Source organism: Nothoprocta perdicaria, unplaced genomic scaffold, assembly GCF_003342845.1.
Source record: "Nothoprocta perdicaria isolate Ctin4 unplaced genomic scaffold, notPer1 scaffold_149, whole genome shotgun sequence".
Taxonomy (NCBI): Eukaryota; Metazoa; Chordata; class Aves; order Tinamiformes; family Tinamidae; genus Nothoprocta; species Nothoprocta perdicaria.
The window spans coordinates 709,426-729,032 of record NW_020454638.1 but is presented as its reverse complement, the minus strand read 5'-3'; the positions used below and the strand labels follow the sequence as shown (position 1 = coordinate 729,032).

The 19,607-nt window shown below is 43.6% G+C and overlaps 1 protein-coding gene across 2 annotated transcripts in view; it reads right to left on the bottom strand.

Annotated features, from left to right (window-relative positions):
• UGT8 (UDP glycosyltransferase 8) overlaps nt 1–19,607 on the bottom strand; it is a 38,748-nt gene that overhangs the window by 18,561 nt on the left and 580 nt on the right. Inside the window, exons 1-2 of one of the 2 annotated variants that reach the window (XM_026034579.1) lie at nt 19,439–19,510; nt 3,023–3,846 (exon numbers count right to left, since the gene is read on the bottom strand). In XM_026034579.1, coding sequence (XP_025890364.1) covers nt 3,023–3,844 — 822 coding nt within the window. In that variant the 5' untranslated portion in view covers nt 3,845–3,846; nt 19,439–19,510. Of the gene's footprint in view, nt 1–3,022; nt 3,847–19,438; nt 19,511–19,607 lie in introns of those variants that run through there. The other variant, XM_026034580.1, reaches the window with a different exon arrangement.

The following is a 19,607-nucleotide window of genomic DNA, read 5'->3' as shown; positions in this document are numbered from 1 at the left end:
CGGAAGTTCCACAGGAACTTAAGGAAGCATTTCTTCACTGTGAGGGTGACAAAGCACTGGAACAGGCTGCCCAGAGAGGTTGTGGAGTCTCCTTCTTTGGAGATCTTTAAAACCAGCTTGGATGCAGCCCTGTGCCATGTGCTCTGGGTGACCCTGCGTGAGCAGGGGGGTTGGACTCGATGACCTCTGAGGTCCCTTCCAACCTTMRGCATTCTATGATTCTATGAAATAGAGCAACAGCTATGAATTTTATCTAACCAGTAACAGCAAACTGATTATCCAGTAACTTATCCATAATACACATAACAGGAAGTAGAATTATGCATAGCAATTTAGAAAAGGATAAATTACATCTTAAAAGATCAACAATCTCACTTGGTCGCTTTTGCATTCATTCAAATCTTGTGCTTGGAGCATTATAAGAATAAACTGCCCACTGGAAGTGAAGAAAAGGTAAACAAAGTCCCATTTCACAAACTTTTTTTTTTTTAACGTACTAAGTATTTGCCAGAATGTACTCTATCTATAAATCTCTTTCAAGGTCACCGTGTAGCCAAGTGCGGTTACATTAAATATTTTACTTACAATTCTAGCATCATAAGCTCACAGAAGGTCAACATTCATGGTTCTCAAGTTTAAATTTTAAAAGTACACACAAACACAAACTCTAAAAATGCCTACATCAAAATGCTGAAAAAACAGTGCTCCTTTCATTTTCTGCCATGCCATTTTATAGTAGAGAAAATAACTACTACTTTGGGGGACTGTTAATTCTTTACCCGTAAGAAAGAATCTGAAGATCAAGTAAGAAAACACTGACCTAACACCCAAATTCATGGTGCAACAAGGATATACTTTTCTTCCTAGCAAATTACTAAAAAACACTACAGTTTGGAAAACAAGCAAGATGCCCAAAGCTCAATCAAGACACTAAGGTCTTCCAAGAAAAAATACGGCTTGGCTTTAAATAGCACAGGACTATCTTCAGCCTGCTTTCTCAGGCTGTGTAGCCCTACTCTTTAAGCCACTTGCTAAAGACAAACACATTAATCTACATCAGGGAAAACCTGTCAAGAGTAAAAATTGTTAATAGTAATCCAATTCAACCAACAGGCTACTTACAGTTGGAAACCATTAAACGAAAGGCAAAGTAGAACATTCTTATTCTTAATAATCACTAAGAAAATTGGTATGCTCCTTCTGTTGTTACTTACATCTCCTTCTACCGTCATAGCACCCCAAAAGGTGACCAAAGATTATTACCAAAGATTATTACCAAAGATTATTACCAAAGATTATTACCAAAGATTATTACCAAAGATTATTACCAAAGATTATTACCAAAGATTATTACCAAAGATTATTACCAAAGATTATTACCAAAGATTATTACCAAAGATTATTACCAAAGATTATTACCAAAGATTATTACCAAAGATTATTACCAAAGATTATTACCAAAGATTATTACCAAAGATTATTACCAAAGATTATTACCAAAGATTATTACCAAAGATTATTACCAAAGATTATTACCAAAGATTATTACCAAAGATTATTACCAAAGATTATTACCAAAGATTATTACCAAAGATTATTACCAAAGATTATTACCAAAGATTATTACCAAAGTAGTAGAGACACCTTGGAAAAAAATTGTTCCAAGGAAGAATCTCCTGGAACCAGATTATGCCCAAATTCCTACCAAGATAAATGTCCTAGTTTCCTAAGGTCAGAGGAAGTCCTGCAACTCCCAAGTTTCTTGAGCGATACATCAAAAATTGTGTATTATCATACTTAATATCCAGTATATTCAGCATGCTATGCTAATGCCTGTTTTCATTCACCTTAAATATATTTCAAGCTGAGAAAGAGGGAGGAAAATAAAAAAAAAAAAAGAGTAAAGGAAATTTGGTGCATACTGCCCCAAGTACTGAATTGTCAAATATTTTCTGAGTTGGTAGAAAAAAAAAACTACTAGGTCAAAACACGACCAATGATCTTTAAAAAAAAAAAAAAGATACAGCCTTTCAGGATCTACTCTAAGGGGCAAAAGAAACAAATGAAAAGCAGATCTGGCAGTTTTTATGCAAAAAGCAAAAGGTTGAAGRAGACATTTTTAGAAGCAAGCTACAGATCTATCTACCTATTCAGCATTCAGCCAAGAGTCTATTACAAATCATTCCTAATCCAAGAGTTATTTGTTTATGTACACATAAATAAAAGCATAAAGGACGTGATTTTCTGCCTTTTTTTTTTTTGCCTGTCACTCATTGTATTGCTGAACAGAAGCCATCTCAGATACCAAGTTTCAAGAGCACATGCTGCACTGAAGTAATAAAACTTAATTATTAACCCAGAGATCTTTGCTGCCAGGATTTCTGGACTCAATCCAGCATTATCACTATTTCAGTCTGAAGTTTAGTTTTGCCATATTTGAAGGCCCTGTTTTAAAAAAAACAAAACAAAAAAACACCTTACATCCAAGTACTGGTACCATTTATGTCGACTCACATTATCTTCACTTGTTCACCTCCACAGATTCTCCTTGCTTAGTTTTAAGGACATTGTTACCTCTCCAGTCAARGGAAGCAAACTCTCCTTGAAAATACGAATATCATAAAGCTAAAGGTACAACCTACTAAAGTGCTTCTTTGTATAAGCAGCATTAGTCCATCGGCTATTTTTTTCCCCCTCTATGTTAAGACACACCTAGAAATTATTATCACAGTATTCAAAGGCAAACATTGCCACATTTCTGCCACTAAACACTAAATTTGGAATAAAACATCGGCAGTAACAACAAGAGACTTTGATGAGTTTGTTTCTAACAACTTTCCTCCCCTTGCCCCCCAAAAAGCCCACTTCCYCTTATGTTAAGTGTCTATTTCACTAAGTAACAACACAGTAAGTTTTAAACTGTCAAGAAATTAGATCTTAACCTACCACTTAAAACCCACCCCTCATCATATGGAGCAACCTTTGCATTATAGAAGTTACTGTAAAGCTCAGCAAACCTTACTTCTGGCAGAGGGCTGGCCGGTTTGGTTAGGATTCCTCCCACATACACAACATTTGGTAGCGTGGGTCTTGGAAACTCTAGTGCTACATCGGTACAAAGCATCCACAGGCTGGATCCATGAACCAAGTCATACATGGACCGTTCCGGCAGAACCTTGTGCTTCTGCATTATCCTTTCATATTTTGGCAGAACCAAAAAATTGACTCCAAATCTTGATATAATATAAACAACAGTATTTTTAATCCTCTCAAACAGGTTCATGCGATCTGTGAGCAGCGAGTTAAATTCTGGAACATAAGAGAGGGGAGCTGGAGCACCTACTTCTGCTGGATACCAAAGGCCAGTCGAAAAGACAGCATATTTAACCCCTAACAGGTGAGCTATCACAAATCCACACATCTCGTTAGGATCTACCAGGAGCAGGTCAAATTTCTCCTGCTTCAGGATACGCATGAGGTTTTGGTTGCCCACAATCATGTCACAGTTCTTGGAATAATGATCCAGGATATCAAACAGTTCCAGGGCTGTCAGTCTCCCAGAGAAAATACTCCTCATTTTGGACTGGAGAAAGTCATCCGAGGTGCTGCTGTTAAAGATCCCTGGGTATCGCTGAAGTCTGTAGTGATTAGACGGAGGAATCTCTCTGCCCTCAGAGAGGAGAAACACTGTCTGGTGACCTTGGTCATGCAAGGCTGAGGCCAGAGTCTTGAAAATATAAAGATGGCTTTCAAACATAATTGGCGGCACAACGATGATTTTGGCAGCCCTTGCTATCCCAACAGCGCTCCACAGGAGAATGAGAGCTGGAGTGTACGGCTTCATAGCTGAAAGGAGAAACAAAAGCATCACATCAACAGACAATAAATTTGTGTGCTACCTGGCAGATAAAACAGAACAAAACACGCACAAAACCAAATGAGACACTAAGTATGTCTCATGGGCGCCAATCCCATCTCCCCACCTCAAAATCACCTTTGGAGCAGGCACASGAAACTGGAGAGCAGCCACTTGGCTTCCAAGGCTATTTGTAGAGCTCAGGGTTAAATAAAATCTGCCTTTTTCTCTCCCCTCCCCTCCCTCTCCATCTGGCCTGAAGGGGCAGACGGGACTCCTTCCAACAGATCCGGATCAGTATTGCTACGATGCAGCAGGAACATTGACCATGGAGCTGGTCACCTCCACAGCAGAGACTGGGGTCATCAGCCCGGAATTATAGCTGCGCTCTACAAACCTGTAAGATTTTCAAGTCAGTCCTGAGAGGTAGATCCTGCTAGATTTTAAGTTATATTTAAATGCACAGTYGCACTGTGGTCATTTTAATATAATGCAGGAATTAAGTATTCCTAAAAGACGCTGTGTTCAGATACCCCAAAGCTAAAATCTCTATTTATTCACACATCAGGCACAAAGGACACATTGGGAATGCAACTTGCCTTTCCACACACAATGCAAGACTTCCCACTGCAGACAAATCAGTCCTTGCTCTCTCTGCTGGAGCACGTAAAATGCCAAATGTGACTCTGGGCTTTGCTTTCCCTTTCCCTGCAGTGAGGGCTCCRGTTCACCCTAGTGTTAACAGCTAGGAGCACTTCCACTGCCGGTCCTTGTTGGATCACTGCCCACAGCTCTCAAACTGCAATTCTCTGGTCTGGTTTAAGGACGCATTTTTTTTTTTTTGCTCTTTTATTTCTCTATAAGCTAACGAGAGTTAACAATATAAACACCTATTTAAAAAGACAGGCTTTGTTTTTTAACCCTGTTCAGACGCATGGAGCTGGAAAGCTCAAGTGTGTCAAGARCATACTGCCAAACGAGCTCCAACTTCACTGCTCCGGGCTTTCAGAAATCCCGCTTCACGGGTGAGAGCAGGTGCAACGGAGGAGATGCCCGTGTCAGCATCGCTAGCTGCCACCCAAGCACTTCTGCAAGCCCTTGACTCAGGACCTACTTGAACCATCACTTGAGCACATACTCAAGCATGAGCAGCGTAACAGTGCGGACCCAAACGCAGGTAGCTCGTGGCTGCAGCCAGCTTCTGGCCACGCAAGGGAGAACAAGGTTTTTCTTCACGTTTCTGCAGATGTAGCCTATAATGAGCTGCGTTCAGGCTGAAGGAGAGCAAAACGGGCAGAGGGCCCGGCCGGGGGCTCTCGCGGCACTCGGTGCAGGCCAGGCCACGTGCCAAACCCAACCCCGAGGGAGGMGGCAGCCGGCTGCCGCATCCGGCACACGAGCGACACGGGAACGGACACCCCCCTACCCACAAGCTCAGGGATCTTCCCACAGGACAGCCCTATATTTCTCTTAAAAACACTGACAGTGACTTTATTTTTTTTCCCCTTAATAGTGTATGGATTACCAGGTTATTAACAAGGCCCCTTCTRTTTGTATTGCTGCAATATGAAATTTTCCTTTTTGGAAGATGTCCCCATTTTCTCCCAGACTGGCTTTGCAAGCAGCTGGACTCCAAAACCTGGATGAGCACACACCAATGCAGTCTAAGTGAATCTGAAGAACTACCACAAGGCACATAGACTATTTTCATCATATTCATGATGTGATAAACTATTTTACTTCATCTGAACCTCCTCCATACTTGTCTTCAGAAAATTTTGGATGCTGCATGGTAGATTACTGGCCATCACAGAATTTTCTAGATATTAAGSAGCCCCAGCAGCACTTTGAGTGTGCATACACATGCTTATGTACAAAAAAGTTAATTCAAGCAGGGACGAATGGGTTGTCTCTGCCAACAAAGTCCCACTGCATTTAAGCTCAGTCATAAAATCTTGCAGTTTCCATACGCAGGTAATTGAACTGCAAGAGCTGATTGAAATCCCCAGAGCACCAACACATTGGGGGTTGAAGCAGCATTGGGTGATACACTGAGAAACTTCACATACTTGAAAAAAGTATACTTGCAAATTTAATTTTTATTTTGGTRCATTATTGTCTGATATGAAATTCAGATTAAGTTATAAAGTTGCCTCAATAAGTGCTGTGGATATCAAGACAGGGCATCACCTTCAATGCAAATATTAGCCACTGAACCAATGAGCAACCATACTCCTACTCCAAGAAAGTTGGTGGGGAGAAGGGCAGGGTTACTACATCACAGGAAACAGCTTTCCTCACCTCCTGATCTCTACATTTTGTAAAACTCTATCAGCTTTGAGATAAAGCAAACTTCTACTATTATTTTTAGGCTTCAGGCACAAGGACCTGACCTATCTGAGAATTTACAGTTTAAGATAAGTGAACTTAAGCGAACACTTAAATGAACACCTCTAAAGTGTTCACACGCGAGGGGGCAGCAGGACGTGGATTTGGCTAAAATGCACAGCTGGTAAGAACAAGCCATGCATTTTCCTTCAATAACAATCTTCAGCAAAGCTCCACATCAGCAGAGGCTACCACGAGAAAGTAGAAGAACTGTTTGTTTTTAAAACGTGTTCTTCAACGAARTATTCCAAAAAATCCATCAAATTGGGGAAAAATATTTGCCATATCTCCTCATGTAAGGAATATTCCCACAGTATTAAGTTTCCATCTCTGTCAAGAGTGATGACTTTACACCACCACGAAGGGAGAAACAGGGTTGGGAAACTCGGATCCAACTAACACTTGGAGCAGCAGGAGGAACCAAAGGCAGCAGAAGCCCCAGGGCTGGTCACAACCTGACCGGGTGCCAGAGGCAAGAATCCCATGCTGTACTTTGATCTCCTTATCTGATGGAGGCTAAAAGCACATCATGTCTTAGTGACCGGGAAGACACAATCCTTAGCCCCAGGGCACGTTCTCCACAGGTCAGGTTACCTGCTCACCAAGCAAAGCCCCAGCTCCATTGCCATAAGCAGGSTGGAGGACCTCAGCACCCAGACCACACAGCAGTGTCTTCAATGAGAGCAGCATAAAAGATTTTACTGTTTACAAAGCTACCAAAAACCATTACCTCCAGTATGAAAATCTGTCAACACCAAGCAACTTACAAAATTTCATTTTCTTGTAATGCTGAAATACTGAAGAGATGACACAACCTTCCTCCCTCGAAGTCCATAGTTTGCGTTTTCTTTGCTACGCAAAACTGACTTCAACAGGTTTCAAAACGCATTACACAGCTCCATTCCAATGCAAGTATTTTTCAAAGGGACAGGAAAACCTACGCATAGTATCTACCTAGCCATAGTCCCACTAAACACATGAAACTATTACAGAAAAGCCTGTTAAGTGGTATTTTCTTTAACTGCAAAAGATGGMACAGACCTTAAACTGAACCGGGTCCAAGGTTCCACCTCTGGCAGGAAGGTCTTGGATGAAGCCCCACAGCGTCATCCCTTGGCCACCAGAATTGTGAAGCTGGAAAGATCTGAACCCRGGCACAAGTGAAGGGAGCCCTACACTACGGAAGGGCACAACTCCCATTTTGCCCATGGGAAAATGGAGAAAGGGGTTCAGTGTCACCATCAGGATAACACATGATCAGGGRAGTTCCGCTCCACACTCAGCTTTGAATGGGAATTCCCAACTCTCAACTCATCCCTGAAAGCCATCAATACGTTCCAGGGTCTGAGGGTGGGAAAGGGGGCTTCAGAGCCCCCTTCAGGGGGCTCAATCAGAAGGTGACTAACCAAGAGCAGACCACAGGCACCCTTTCCACACTGGCTTTGTGCCACAGCCCAGTGCCTCAAGCCCAGAGGAAAACACAAACACAGCATCCAAGGCAATTGCTCCCTGCTCCTGAACACCAGGAATCTGAATCYGAAAGAACTGTCAGCTAAAGAAAGAAAGGGTATAAAATCCAAAGCCAGGGGATGGGATGTTTCCGTGAGACTATTTCTGTATTAACATTTTCTTCCTTTGATTATACTTGAGATTTGTTTTCTTGAACTAAGATTTTTTTTTTCTCTTTTTTTTTTTTTTGGCATGTGAGCCATTTTTATAGCAGAAGGTTCAAAGAAGAATGAGAAAATGGGAAAAAACCCTCTCAAACTTTCTAATGTTTAAAAAGTTACTTGGACAATTATCACCAAAACTAAAACACTACCATTCAGGGCCAAAAAGCCCTACAACAAGAAGTTAAGGGTATGCAGAAAAAGTTAAGAGCTAAGGAGAAGTAAAAGCAACTGCCRCCTGTGAACAGTTCATCTATTGGAGCGCAGCAAGATAAAGTTAAATATTAAAAAACACCAGGATGTTAAACATTAAACCTATTCCAACAGGCTCCCACAAAGTTAATAACCTACATGTGGCTTTTCCAATGAAAGAAAATCTATGAGCCTTAATGCCTACTACACAAAGCCAGGCACAGAGGCATGTTTTCAGTTGCCCTTAAAGAGAGGTCTAAATCCCACCCTYCCCTTTAAAGCAATATTCTTCCAGCCTTCCACAAAGACAAAGTAGGATCTTGAATGAGAAATGCAACTGTTCAATAATCAGTGACTTACAGATGAAAATAACAGAAGTATTTTTCCTCTATTTTATTCACAAAGATTTGATATTAAAAAAGGTTTTCATATTAAAAGAAATAGGAAAGAGTAGAAAAGTCTTGAAAATTTCATAATGTAAGAGAATTCATATAATTTATATAATAGGCTTATTGCTTAAGCGGATACTTCAGTGTACACTAGTTCAGTGTAAAACTGAACTAATACTGCTTTTGCATCTCAGCCTTAAAAATGGTTTATTCTTGATTTGAAATACTCATCAGCTTGCAATYAATTGCAGTACTGAAACATATGCTGAATCCCTACTAATATTCTAACCATTTTTCATCAAAACTTACAGGCTTTTCTCCTCTATTTTTGAATTTCACAAATAACTACTTCGTTTTCAAGCCAACAATACTATCTTTGAAGTTTTCAGTGGGAGCTCCAGGCGCAAAACTCACTCTCAGCCATCCTCGGTAGGCAACACTGAAGCTGAATCCGAGCTCTAAGGATATCTTCCATTATTGAAGAAGTACACAATTCACATGTAATTGCATGTTGCTGCATATATACAGTACTTTTTAATGGACTAATAATACACAACAATCTTCATTTCTGAAGAAACAAATACAAGTTTTTCAGAGTTTGTGTGCTATGATGCAAGCACCTCTCTCTTTTCCAACTTACCAGCATCTCCTCAAACTGCTCAAGCTTTGCTGACCTTCCCTGGCCAGGCTGTTTGGAAGGTGGGTGCCTGTGCCTCCGAAGGGCCCGTCCCACCCCACAGGGGCGCTGCACTGACAGCCAGCGGGCCGCCTTGCCAGCCGCTGGGCGCTCCCGGCTCGCTACAGGCCGCTACGGGGMTGGCCTGCCTGTTAGCAGGTCACTACACAACGCTTGCGATTTCACAAGGGAGGAAAAAAATCCTGCTTGCAAAGCTGCAAACTTCAAAATTCCACATTAGAGATCTGTGCTAAACGGAACCAAAGCTAGAAAAGCAGAAAAACAAAAGGAAAATGTTTTGCAAGTAAAGTTTTAAAGGAAGTTGCAGATGCGATGCCACTGCAGGGAAACCCCTCCGGGACCACATCCCRCAGAGCACATTGCTTATTCACACCAATAACCACCCTGCCCACAGCTGAGCTCCTACATTAACCCTAAGGGCACAGCAGACACTCCATTCTTAATAGAAATGAAGAGTTAAAGAAAGAAACAGGCACACATCTACTTTCAATACCAGAGTGCAGGACAGTCAAAAAGGACATGGCTGCATCCCCTGATTTACAGAGACCCAGTTCTGAACTGCCTATTCAAAGTCCCCTTGATGGGTGAAAATTTGTTTGCCTTCGCTGTTATTAAACTCAGTTTTATAGATGAAATACGGTGTTCAAATTTTATTGACTTGTAAATGCTAAAACAAACACAAGAGCAAGACCTACAAAGCGAGAATACGACCAAAGGCCTTGTAAGTGAAGCTTTTATCAAGCCTAAGATGGCACATGAAGAGTTATTAATAAAAAGCATTTGCATTCAAGACTGACATTGAAAAAGGAAAAAAATCTCAAACAAATAAAATGTTATCCAATATAAGTTACAGGATAGTTCAATAACAAGATGCTTTATAAACCTTAAATAATTGCCTAGGAAGAGACTCTGATAATCAGCTTTGTCCAAACTTTGGATTAATATTCTTAAGACTTTCTTGTCACAGATCTTGTCACAAATTGTCAAGGCAGTGCACATTTTATGACTGCTATTTCAGGTTGCAATGCTGTACACAAGTAGCAAAAAATGGCTTTTAAGTAGGGGCTGCTCCTACTTAAACCAAGTGTAGGAATAGGGAAATCAAGCGCACATATTCAAGGGCAGGCTTTGGTATTCACTCTGCCCAGCTTCTTGAGCTACATTCCTCTATCCAACAGCCGAAGYGCTCCAACGGCACAAAAATACAACAGCTACAAATAAAAGACAGAGGAAAAATTTAYGAATACTATGATTTGGTTGCCAGCATCCAGAAAGTTACTATGCTATGTACACTCTGGAGGATGTCAGAGGTATACAGAGAAATTCTATCGGCTACGCAGATCTGTGAAACTTTTCAGTCACAACTTGACCGTACGGCAATTTTTTTTTTTCTATCAAATACGGGGTTTTTATTTCAGCTTAGTATTGAAGAGTCAGGATTTTTTTTTAACAAATACCTGCCCAGAAGCTACATATTCCACCACCTTCTCAGAATATAAGTGCTCCACTTAGCACATAAAAAGAATTTTCAATGGATATGTTCACAGACAGATCTTAAAAAAAAAACAGAAAGAAAACCCTTACAGAAAACAACTATGGTCTTGCTATTTAGATGAATCAGTAATAAAATTTTGGTATAACACTCCTAGCACTTTTCCATAGTCTTCTGAAAGAACTGTCTTAAATGCACATTTACATGCACAAAAGTCTTATAAATGGCYAAAGATACTATGAACTTTAGAATCTGTTATGAATTTATAATATTCATAGGAGAGACATTAACACTAGCTTTTACACCAAGTCACTTCTATAAACACCACAGTAAGGCCCRCATGCTTTCTAGTGATAGTAGTGCAATATTGATAAATCAGTCCAGAGATTTACCCGAGCCGAAGTGATACAATACTTCAAGTAGAATTAAATGCCTCCCTAAGTTATAGAAGTGCCAAGGCACTCTCCTCCACACAAATTCCATTTCTTGGCTCCCCTAATTCACTACAACTGAACAGACAAAAATATCCACTTAAAAATACGCACTTTATTGAACGTCAGTGTTGTACCAGTATCTGTTTGCAAGATTCAGTCCAAGTACCTGCACGCAAGTGAATTACAGGATATAAAATCTGCATAAAACACTTATGTTAACAGACCTACCACGTAGRTCAGTTCACGTATTTCTTAGAAACAACTCTTTTTACCAATTAAAGTAGAAGGGGCAAGGAGAGCAAGTTCTCTTCTGGCCACAGAAACAAGATACCTGACAATTCCTACAAGCCATAAGCCTTTCACCCTGAATACCAGGGAAGGGCTTGCCAACACTGTTGGAGGTGTCCACACGCCTGGGCCCTACTCCTCGCTCTCCCACAAGGCTCGGCCCAGCCTAGCAGCACCACGCCAAGGGAAAGCGGCCTGTCCTCAAGCCCACGTCGATCCCGCACAGGCAGGAGCCAGCACCCGGCCTCATCAGCTCCAACACCCGCACGGAGTCCCCCAAAGCAGGGATCCCACAGATGCCAGTGCCAAGATGCCAGCTCGGCCAGGCACCAGTTCCCCAGCTGAGATCCCAGGGCAGTGGCTCGCTGTCCTGCACGTCCCGARGGAGTCCTGAAGGGCAGGGCGCTTTGGCACCACATATTTAAGTCTTCGTGCAACATTCCTCACGCTCCTTAGGTCTACACATGTTTGTCAGGCTGCTCCAGCCACTTTGCAGAAGAGCCCAACTCTGAACGCCTGGGCATGGCCTGGGGAGATGCCCACCCCACCAGTGCTGCTGCCCGGTGCAGCCGCCCCACTGCTCCAGAGCCAGACCTCCCTCCGCTAGCAGGGAGCAAGAGGAGCCCCCAAGCCCCTCTTCCACCCCAGCAGCAATCGGACCAAAACGCTAAGTATCCAAAGGAAAAACAAAAGAAAATCCAAAAGAAAATGCTAAGTATCCAAAGGAAAAACAAAAGAAAATCCAAAAGAAAACAACGCAAAAAACACACCACACACCCACAGGACAAAATCACTGTTGGTGCTGGGTTGGTGCTTGCCAAGTGGACTCCCTTAAAGGAAAGCCTGAAACTGCAGTGCAGATTTTTCCAGCAGGCTTCATTTGTTGATGCACCAAATGCAGACCAGTGTTATATATCACAACCACAAATGCATAAAATTTGCCTCCTAAATAAGCCTCAGGATCAGAAGCCATACATCACTCTACCCCTACGAACYGTTTTATTGGAATTACAGTTTAACTTTAAGAGCAGGCCTGGGGTGCCTCGGCTCCGGCGGGTCGTTCCAGCTTGGTACAGCCATCTCCGTGTCACCCCATCACATGACGCCCCGAGGCGCTGAATGAGCCGCTTTGTTCCCTGCTGACCTCACCCTACAGCAAATAACCGCATTTGAGAAGTCCTGAGCGGAGCAAACACCATCCCAAGGTTGGCGTGTGTCGCTCACCGCGGTGGGAAACTCTTCCGAGCGCCAACGCCCGCTCTGGTGATGCGATGCCCACCTCTCACGCAGCKCCCTGGAGGTGACTGCGTTGCCCAAGGTCCTGCCCTGCACCCTGCTCGACACCTACAGCCTTGGCACCCTTGGCTTGGCTCCCAAACTTGYGTTTTGCGTACACTTGCTCTCCCCTCTTACCCTCTCCAAACTAAAGGCTAAAAACAAATCGTTGCTTTTCACATTCAGATCATCCCCTTTTGTTTGAAGTACTTCCCAGTAAGATCTATTTATACATAAGGTAAATACTGTATATAACTGCTTTACTGCATTTATAATTTTATCCTTTGGGGCTCTCATTTTAAAAGCAAAATATCACCTATCAGCATCAGAAAGCATAAAAACCCTTCAAAACTCTTCCTAAAAAGCTGCAGACCCACCACTCTTCCTTTTTATTTCCAGTAGCTTTATACAATGTTAAGATACACCAAGACTTCTTGATGATTTCTAATTTCCACAGTGATCTAGGACTGGGTTACAACKTCAGTAAGGAAAAGATCTAAGCAGAGAAAGAAAATCTTAGGGAATAAAACCAGACTCCACATTCCCTTGTGGAAAGTCGAGGCAAAGGTGCCTGTGCAGCTCTAAGATGAGGATCAGCAGGGGTTGGTCTGGGTACAAAACCCAAAGACCGGGCCGTGCACCTGGCGCCTGCACGTGCCAGTTCTTATCAGAGCCTCTGCAACACTGCCAACTTGTCCTCCGTGTGCGGAAAGCACCTATACTTCTGTGAACACTATATAACAACCACCAGTAATGGTGATGTATAATAAAAACTAGTTCTTTTAAATATAGGAGTAGACTCATGGTATTATGGAAATAAAAAAACAACATGAAAATAACACAAGATTGAGCATTTTTTCCAATGCAACTGCAGATTAAAGGAATTGTCATTTTCTTAGCTTTATTTTCATTAAAGCACAGTCAAGAAGACAATTGATAAACAAGTCAAAGCAAAGAGTACCAAAGCAGCATGAGGTAGAATAATTGAAGCATTCATCACCACCAAAGGTTAAATAAATACTGCAGTTTAAGCTTGCACTCTTTCATAAGACACAGGGTGTACCAGACCTTTGAAAGAAAAATTCTGATAAGCATCAACTATCCTAGGGGGAGTTTTCACCTAAGCATTCACAGGATCTAAGCAGCTCTTTTTCTACAGACTTTCAGGACCCAGAGGCACAGGATGCCCAACAAAAACAGAACACAAACACACACACAAACGCATTTTCACTTCAGAGCCCTGGGAAGGGTCATTTGTGCAAACAAGGCTTTCCATCAGTATTTTATGGTCACTCTCTTCCCAAGGAATACTATGCCTGAGGATCAGAGAGCAAATATACTAACACAGACCTCAAACCTCAGCTTCTGTGATCTTATTAAGACAACCTAGAGACAGGAAACCACCTTCTTCCAGGGACCAACGAGGCTAAAACAAGGACCTAATTCTGCAACACACCTTTGCCCGCATTCACGGTATTTTCATGTCTGAAATTTGGGGAGATGCCCTGAGGACCACAATGGTCAGACAGGAACCTGACTTTGCCTGGTGGCTGGAACAGGGCAGCAAGGTGACAGGCCAGTGTTCCTAAATGACCGGGGATCCTGCACACAGGCTCATCTCTGTCCTGGCCACTCGGCGCAGCTTCCTGCTCAGCGGCAGCGGCGAGTTCCCTGGCTGCTGCCCTCCGCACCAAAGCCTTTCCAGAAGGGCGCTGCTAGGCGGGTCCAAGTCCAAYGTCCAAGCACACCCATGCTATAAAAAGAAGCATTTTTCAACACCTGCTTGTATCATGACAAGCTGGCAGAACKGGCTTCCCAAACAAGCCTACAAAATCAGCACTTAACCTGCACACAKCATCTACATTCTCCACGAGCAACCTCATAAATACAGGAAAGAMATCTAAATCATCTGAAGTGGATGTAGCTGCAAAACCTTGACTATGCTTGAGGAATGGCTGTTAAAGCAACAAGTGAAAAAATAAAGCATTAGATATTCATTTAAAAGGGTATTTTGGTATATAATTTCCAACAGTATGAAATGCTTATGCATTGTGGCCCATCTCATTCATTTGCACTGTAATCCCTTGTAYACATTTCCCACCTTTCACCTCTGACAACGAGATTTAATCAACACGTGGGSCGGGGGGCAAGAAGAGGCAGGTTTGGCTTGTGAAGCAGATGCAAAGGCATCAACTGCATCCATGTTGCTCAGCTGGGGCAGAGATGCAGGCAACAGGAGCGGAGCGCGGCTGCAGGGAGGCTTCCGGAGCGGCCCGGGAGAGGAGCGCGGCTGCAGGCTCCCTCGGGCCGACCACGACACCGCTTCTTGCCCCTCAGCGCCCGTCACCCACCCGCACTGTGCTCAAGTTCTTCCCGTTCGGAAAAGCGCTCTGTTCCCACTTCCCGCTCCTCACGCGTGCCTGGTGTAGGCGGACAGGCTGCTTCCACCCCTGCTACAGCCATGCTGGGAAAGGCCTGATTTTCCCCCAATTTGAAAACTCCTCATTTAAGCATCAAATTGGAAGGAGACTAAGGGCCCTGGAAAATAAAGTTTAGGGTAAGTAAATAAGAGTACAGGAGAGGTGGCTTTTCAAACATAAATATTTCTACTTCTATAGAAAGCGGTTACAATTGTTTTGCAAAATGGCTGTATTTGAAGAACCACTGCTCTAAATTACAAAGACTTACTCATCGGGTTCAAGTGGCAGCCAAGCCAATTTTCCTATTTCAAAATGAAAACAAACAAAAAAACCCACACAACTCAGATATGAAGACATTTAAGTTAAACATGACTATAAGTCCTTGAAATTCATTACAGAACTCTTTTCAAGGGTTACTGTTTGAAGGTTGTGCTACAGCTAATCACTCAATCCACCTACAACAAACATATGAAATATCAGCCTTTAAACGCTATAGTTCTAGATTTACGGTGAAAACAATTTCACTCGTAGTATCTTAAATACTCTCAGGCACTCAGAAGGTCCTCCATCTTTTTAAGACTACTAATTCCTCTTAAATTGACTAAGAAAACCTCTACCAAGCTTCAAGGGATGGTTTTGCTTTGGTTTTTTTTTTTTTTTTTTTTCCTTTAAACATTGCTTTAGCAGCACATCGGGGCTCTTCTCAACTCATTTCAGAAGCTGCAGTGGGCCCAAGTTTTCCCATTAAGTTTTTCCTTCACCTGTTGACGATATTCTGAAGATTGGAAGGAAAAAATCAAATCCAAGTTATTGATTTCTTGTGAAGCCATCCATTCACAGAAAGGATCAGCACAGAACAAAAAATTAAAACTATATTTGTTCCACTATACAAATAAAATTGTATGCATGACAGCATCTGCTGCTGCTTAAGGGAAGCCACAACAAATAGGACATCACAACATTCTGCAACTCTAAGCTATGCAACTTAGAAAACAAACACCTATATTGCTTTTATTCATCTTTTAACCCCTAAATCATACCTCTTATGTTAAGCTCGTTTGTCAACTTTGCAAGAATGTCACGTTTTGCAAATCTATTTTACATTAAGTATAACTATTCTGAAGACAGACAGTATCTTTTGAAGAGGGCTCCCTTTAGAGAAGAAAAAAAGACTACTACTCTAAACCAGAAGTTCAGCATTTGACAGAGATGTTGGATGTGGCCCTTAATCTCAGGTGCAGTTCATCAGGTGTGTTGTTTCTAATAACTCAAGAGATGTTGAATTATTTCATACAACCTTTGCTAAGTCAAATTTTCCCTTATTCAAGAATACAACTTAAATGACAAGTTCTTAAAATCAGTACAAAGAAGAAAAAATACAAAGCAGAAAACTGAAGAAATGGTAAGGTACCTACACGAAAACCAGTGATGAGTTCCTATGAAGTTCTCTGCACAAATACACACATGAATTTAAAGAGTCCTTACCTAAAAAGAGTGTTCATGGTGCCTCGCACACTGAGTATTTAAGATGTATGGACCCCAGGCATTACAGGTCACGAATCACTGGGAATACTTTGACCAACAGTTCCAGAACCCTCCTATGTCACAAGTGCTAGAATTTCACCCCAAACATCAGTGTCCTGGCAATGAAGGATACGCACCTCAAGATGGACAGAAGCACATTTAAAGTGTTCTAGTGTATTTTGCTTCTTGAAAAAAACAGGAGCAAGAACCCTCTAAGATACCTGCTTATAAATAACACTGATCTGTACCAGAATATCAGTTTTCACATCAAACATATTTTCTTACAAAATCACAGCAAGGATTTTTTTTTTTTTTTTAAAGAAGGGCAAATAAGCAAACAAAAGAGCAATTTCAAATGCTTTCTAACATCCCAGTATATCTCAACACTAAACCCATTTTCTTCTTAAATATCACCCTATATAATACTGCAACAGCATTCAAAGCGTTTCTGTCAGGATGTAAAGAGAAAAGCTTTTCATTTAGTAAATGTCTCTCGAGTATGTTCTTACAGCAAATGTCTCAATGGCTTTTAATGCTGCAGTGTGATTTTCTAGTCAATAATTGACAAGGGACTCGTTCAAGATGGAGTAGCGAAACTGGATTCTTGGTCCTATTCTAAGGGAAGCAGGCCGAGGAAAACAGCCACGTGCAAAGAAGAGCTTTAAAAGGCCCAAAGAAGATAGAGGGAAGTGGGTGCAGGCATTAAAACACACCACAGTTAAAGTCTGGGGCAGTGCAACTCATTGTTTGAAAGGCACATTAGAAAATCCATCAAGTCAGAGCAAGAACTTTTTTTTAGAGTTATTGGCATAATTAATTGCAGAACATTTCTGAAGGGGTATGTGCAGGTGGAGAGGGAAAGGTCAGACACAAAACTACGCTCATCCATCATTTTATGGCTGGGGCTTACGACAGTACCTTCTTAAGAAAGGCCTGCACGTGCAGTAACAATTACCAAGAAAGACTCTGACAATGGTAAATTTATCTTTTTTTTCCTTTCCTGGAAGTAAATGTATTCCTAGAAATGTGCCAACTCAATCCGCAGCAAACATTACAACACAGGGAAGTATGGTAGCTTGCCTTAATTCCTCCTTACAAACTAATTTAACTACAAAGCCATGATCCATCTCCTGCGCATTCACTTACCAACCCAACAGCATTCCTCCAGATGAGCCAAGAAACAGAGCTACAATTCCAAAGAGGTGATTTTGAATAACATGACCTCTATGCATTTTAAATACGTTAAGCAAGGCATTAAATTCTGCAGATGTAGTCTGGAGTGCCACCTTTAATTTCCTTAAACAACCCAAGTCTACCACGAGTCCCCAAAAGGCAGTTACAGCAAAATCCTGCCTTGAGCGCAAGGCTCAGAGCTGAACAGGCAGCTGCTGCTACCTCCGAGGACGGTGGTGCTCACAGACTTTGGCTCAGGAGAAGCTGCTCTATATGCTTAATAGACACATCACAAAGTCAGTCATTTTCCTGTCTTGTTTCATGCAAAAAACCTTCTTGTTGCCAGTAAATTTCACATAAAAACCACATAAAACACAGCCCAAGCACTGTGCTATGGCCAAACACTCATGTCTTACGTAACTTACACGCTTTCTCTACAAAAATACCTTCAAGAGAGCTTGTCATGTTTGAAAGACTAGCATGATCTGAACATGAGCTGGTTAGTGGCTCAAAAAAAAAAATCCACCACAGTATCCACTACTGGTTAATGACCAATGCAAGATACAAAAAGTGAGGATGAACTGCGTACTATGGGTTGTTGATGCCATCGAACTAGCTCAGCTAAGCCTGTAAGTGACCTTGTGTTGACCACTGCCAGGGAAGCCAGGCGGGCAGGTTCTGATAAGAAATGCAGTTAAGGACAACTTCAGATTAGATGTCTTCAAAAGAAGTCAAATTATGTGAGTTATTCCCAAAGAAAAGCCTCTTACTCATAACACCCAAGTATTATAAAATACTACTTTCAATGTGTTTTGGGGAAAGGGGAGGAAAGATGTTTAAGAAACTACTACCGAAGTTGCCCAGTGCTGCTCATTCCCAGGCAGCTTCGGCCACTCTGCAGCACACAATGCGTATTTCCAGTGACTTCTTACTGCCCGCAAGCCAGCTGCTCACACGCTTACAGTAAGCGGCGACACAAGACAGCACTACCCAGCACCTGCCGAAACAGCGACGTTTTATTCGCAATTCGCGGCCGGGCGCGGAGCCTGCGGCGCTGCCGCGCGCCAGGTAACGCGCGCGCCGCGGCCAACGGCCGCCGCCAACGGCCGCCGCCAACGGCCGCCGCCAACGGCCGCCGCAGCGGTGGCGGCGCGCGGGCAGCGCAGCGCGGCGCGGCCGCCGCGCTCCTCCCCGCCTGGCGCCGCCCGCCGCCTCCTGCCTCCCTGCCCCGTAAGTGCCCCGGCAGCGCCCCGCGCCGCCCCGCCGCTGCCTCACGGGCACCTGCTGGGCCCGGGCACCGCGGCACGGCGCAGCCCCTTCGTCCCCACCAACGTCCTCCTCCTCCCACAGCACGCCCGTGTCCACCTCGGGGGGGAAGGGAAAGTCCTTTCCCTCTCTATTCCACCCCCCCTTTGGCGCAGGTACGCGGCCCCTCCGCGCCCGCCGGGTCACGCCGTCCCCTGGGCCGGGGCACAGCGCCCCACGGCCTCCCGTGTCCCTGCGGCGGCGGCCGCGGCCCCCCCGCGCGGCGGGGCGAGCCGGGCGCCCAGGACCCCTCGCAGCGGGCGGGCGGGCAGAGAGGAGCCAGGCGCGAGGCGAAGCCGCAGCCCCCCGCCGCGCCGGGAGCCTCCCCTTCTTACCTGTCCCTTCAGGGCCGTCCCTGCGGCTCTTGGCCTCTGGCGGCGGGTGGGAGACGAGGGCAGGTCGCGTCCCGCTGCCCGGGGCGCCGCTCGCCGCGGCGCTTCCCTACGAGCCCCCCTGGCGCGGAGCGGAGCGGGCGCGGGGGCTGCGCGGCTCCGCGCGGGCGGC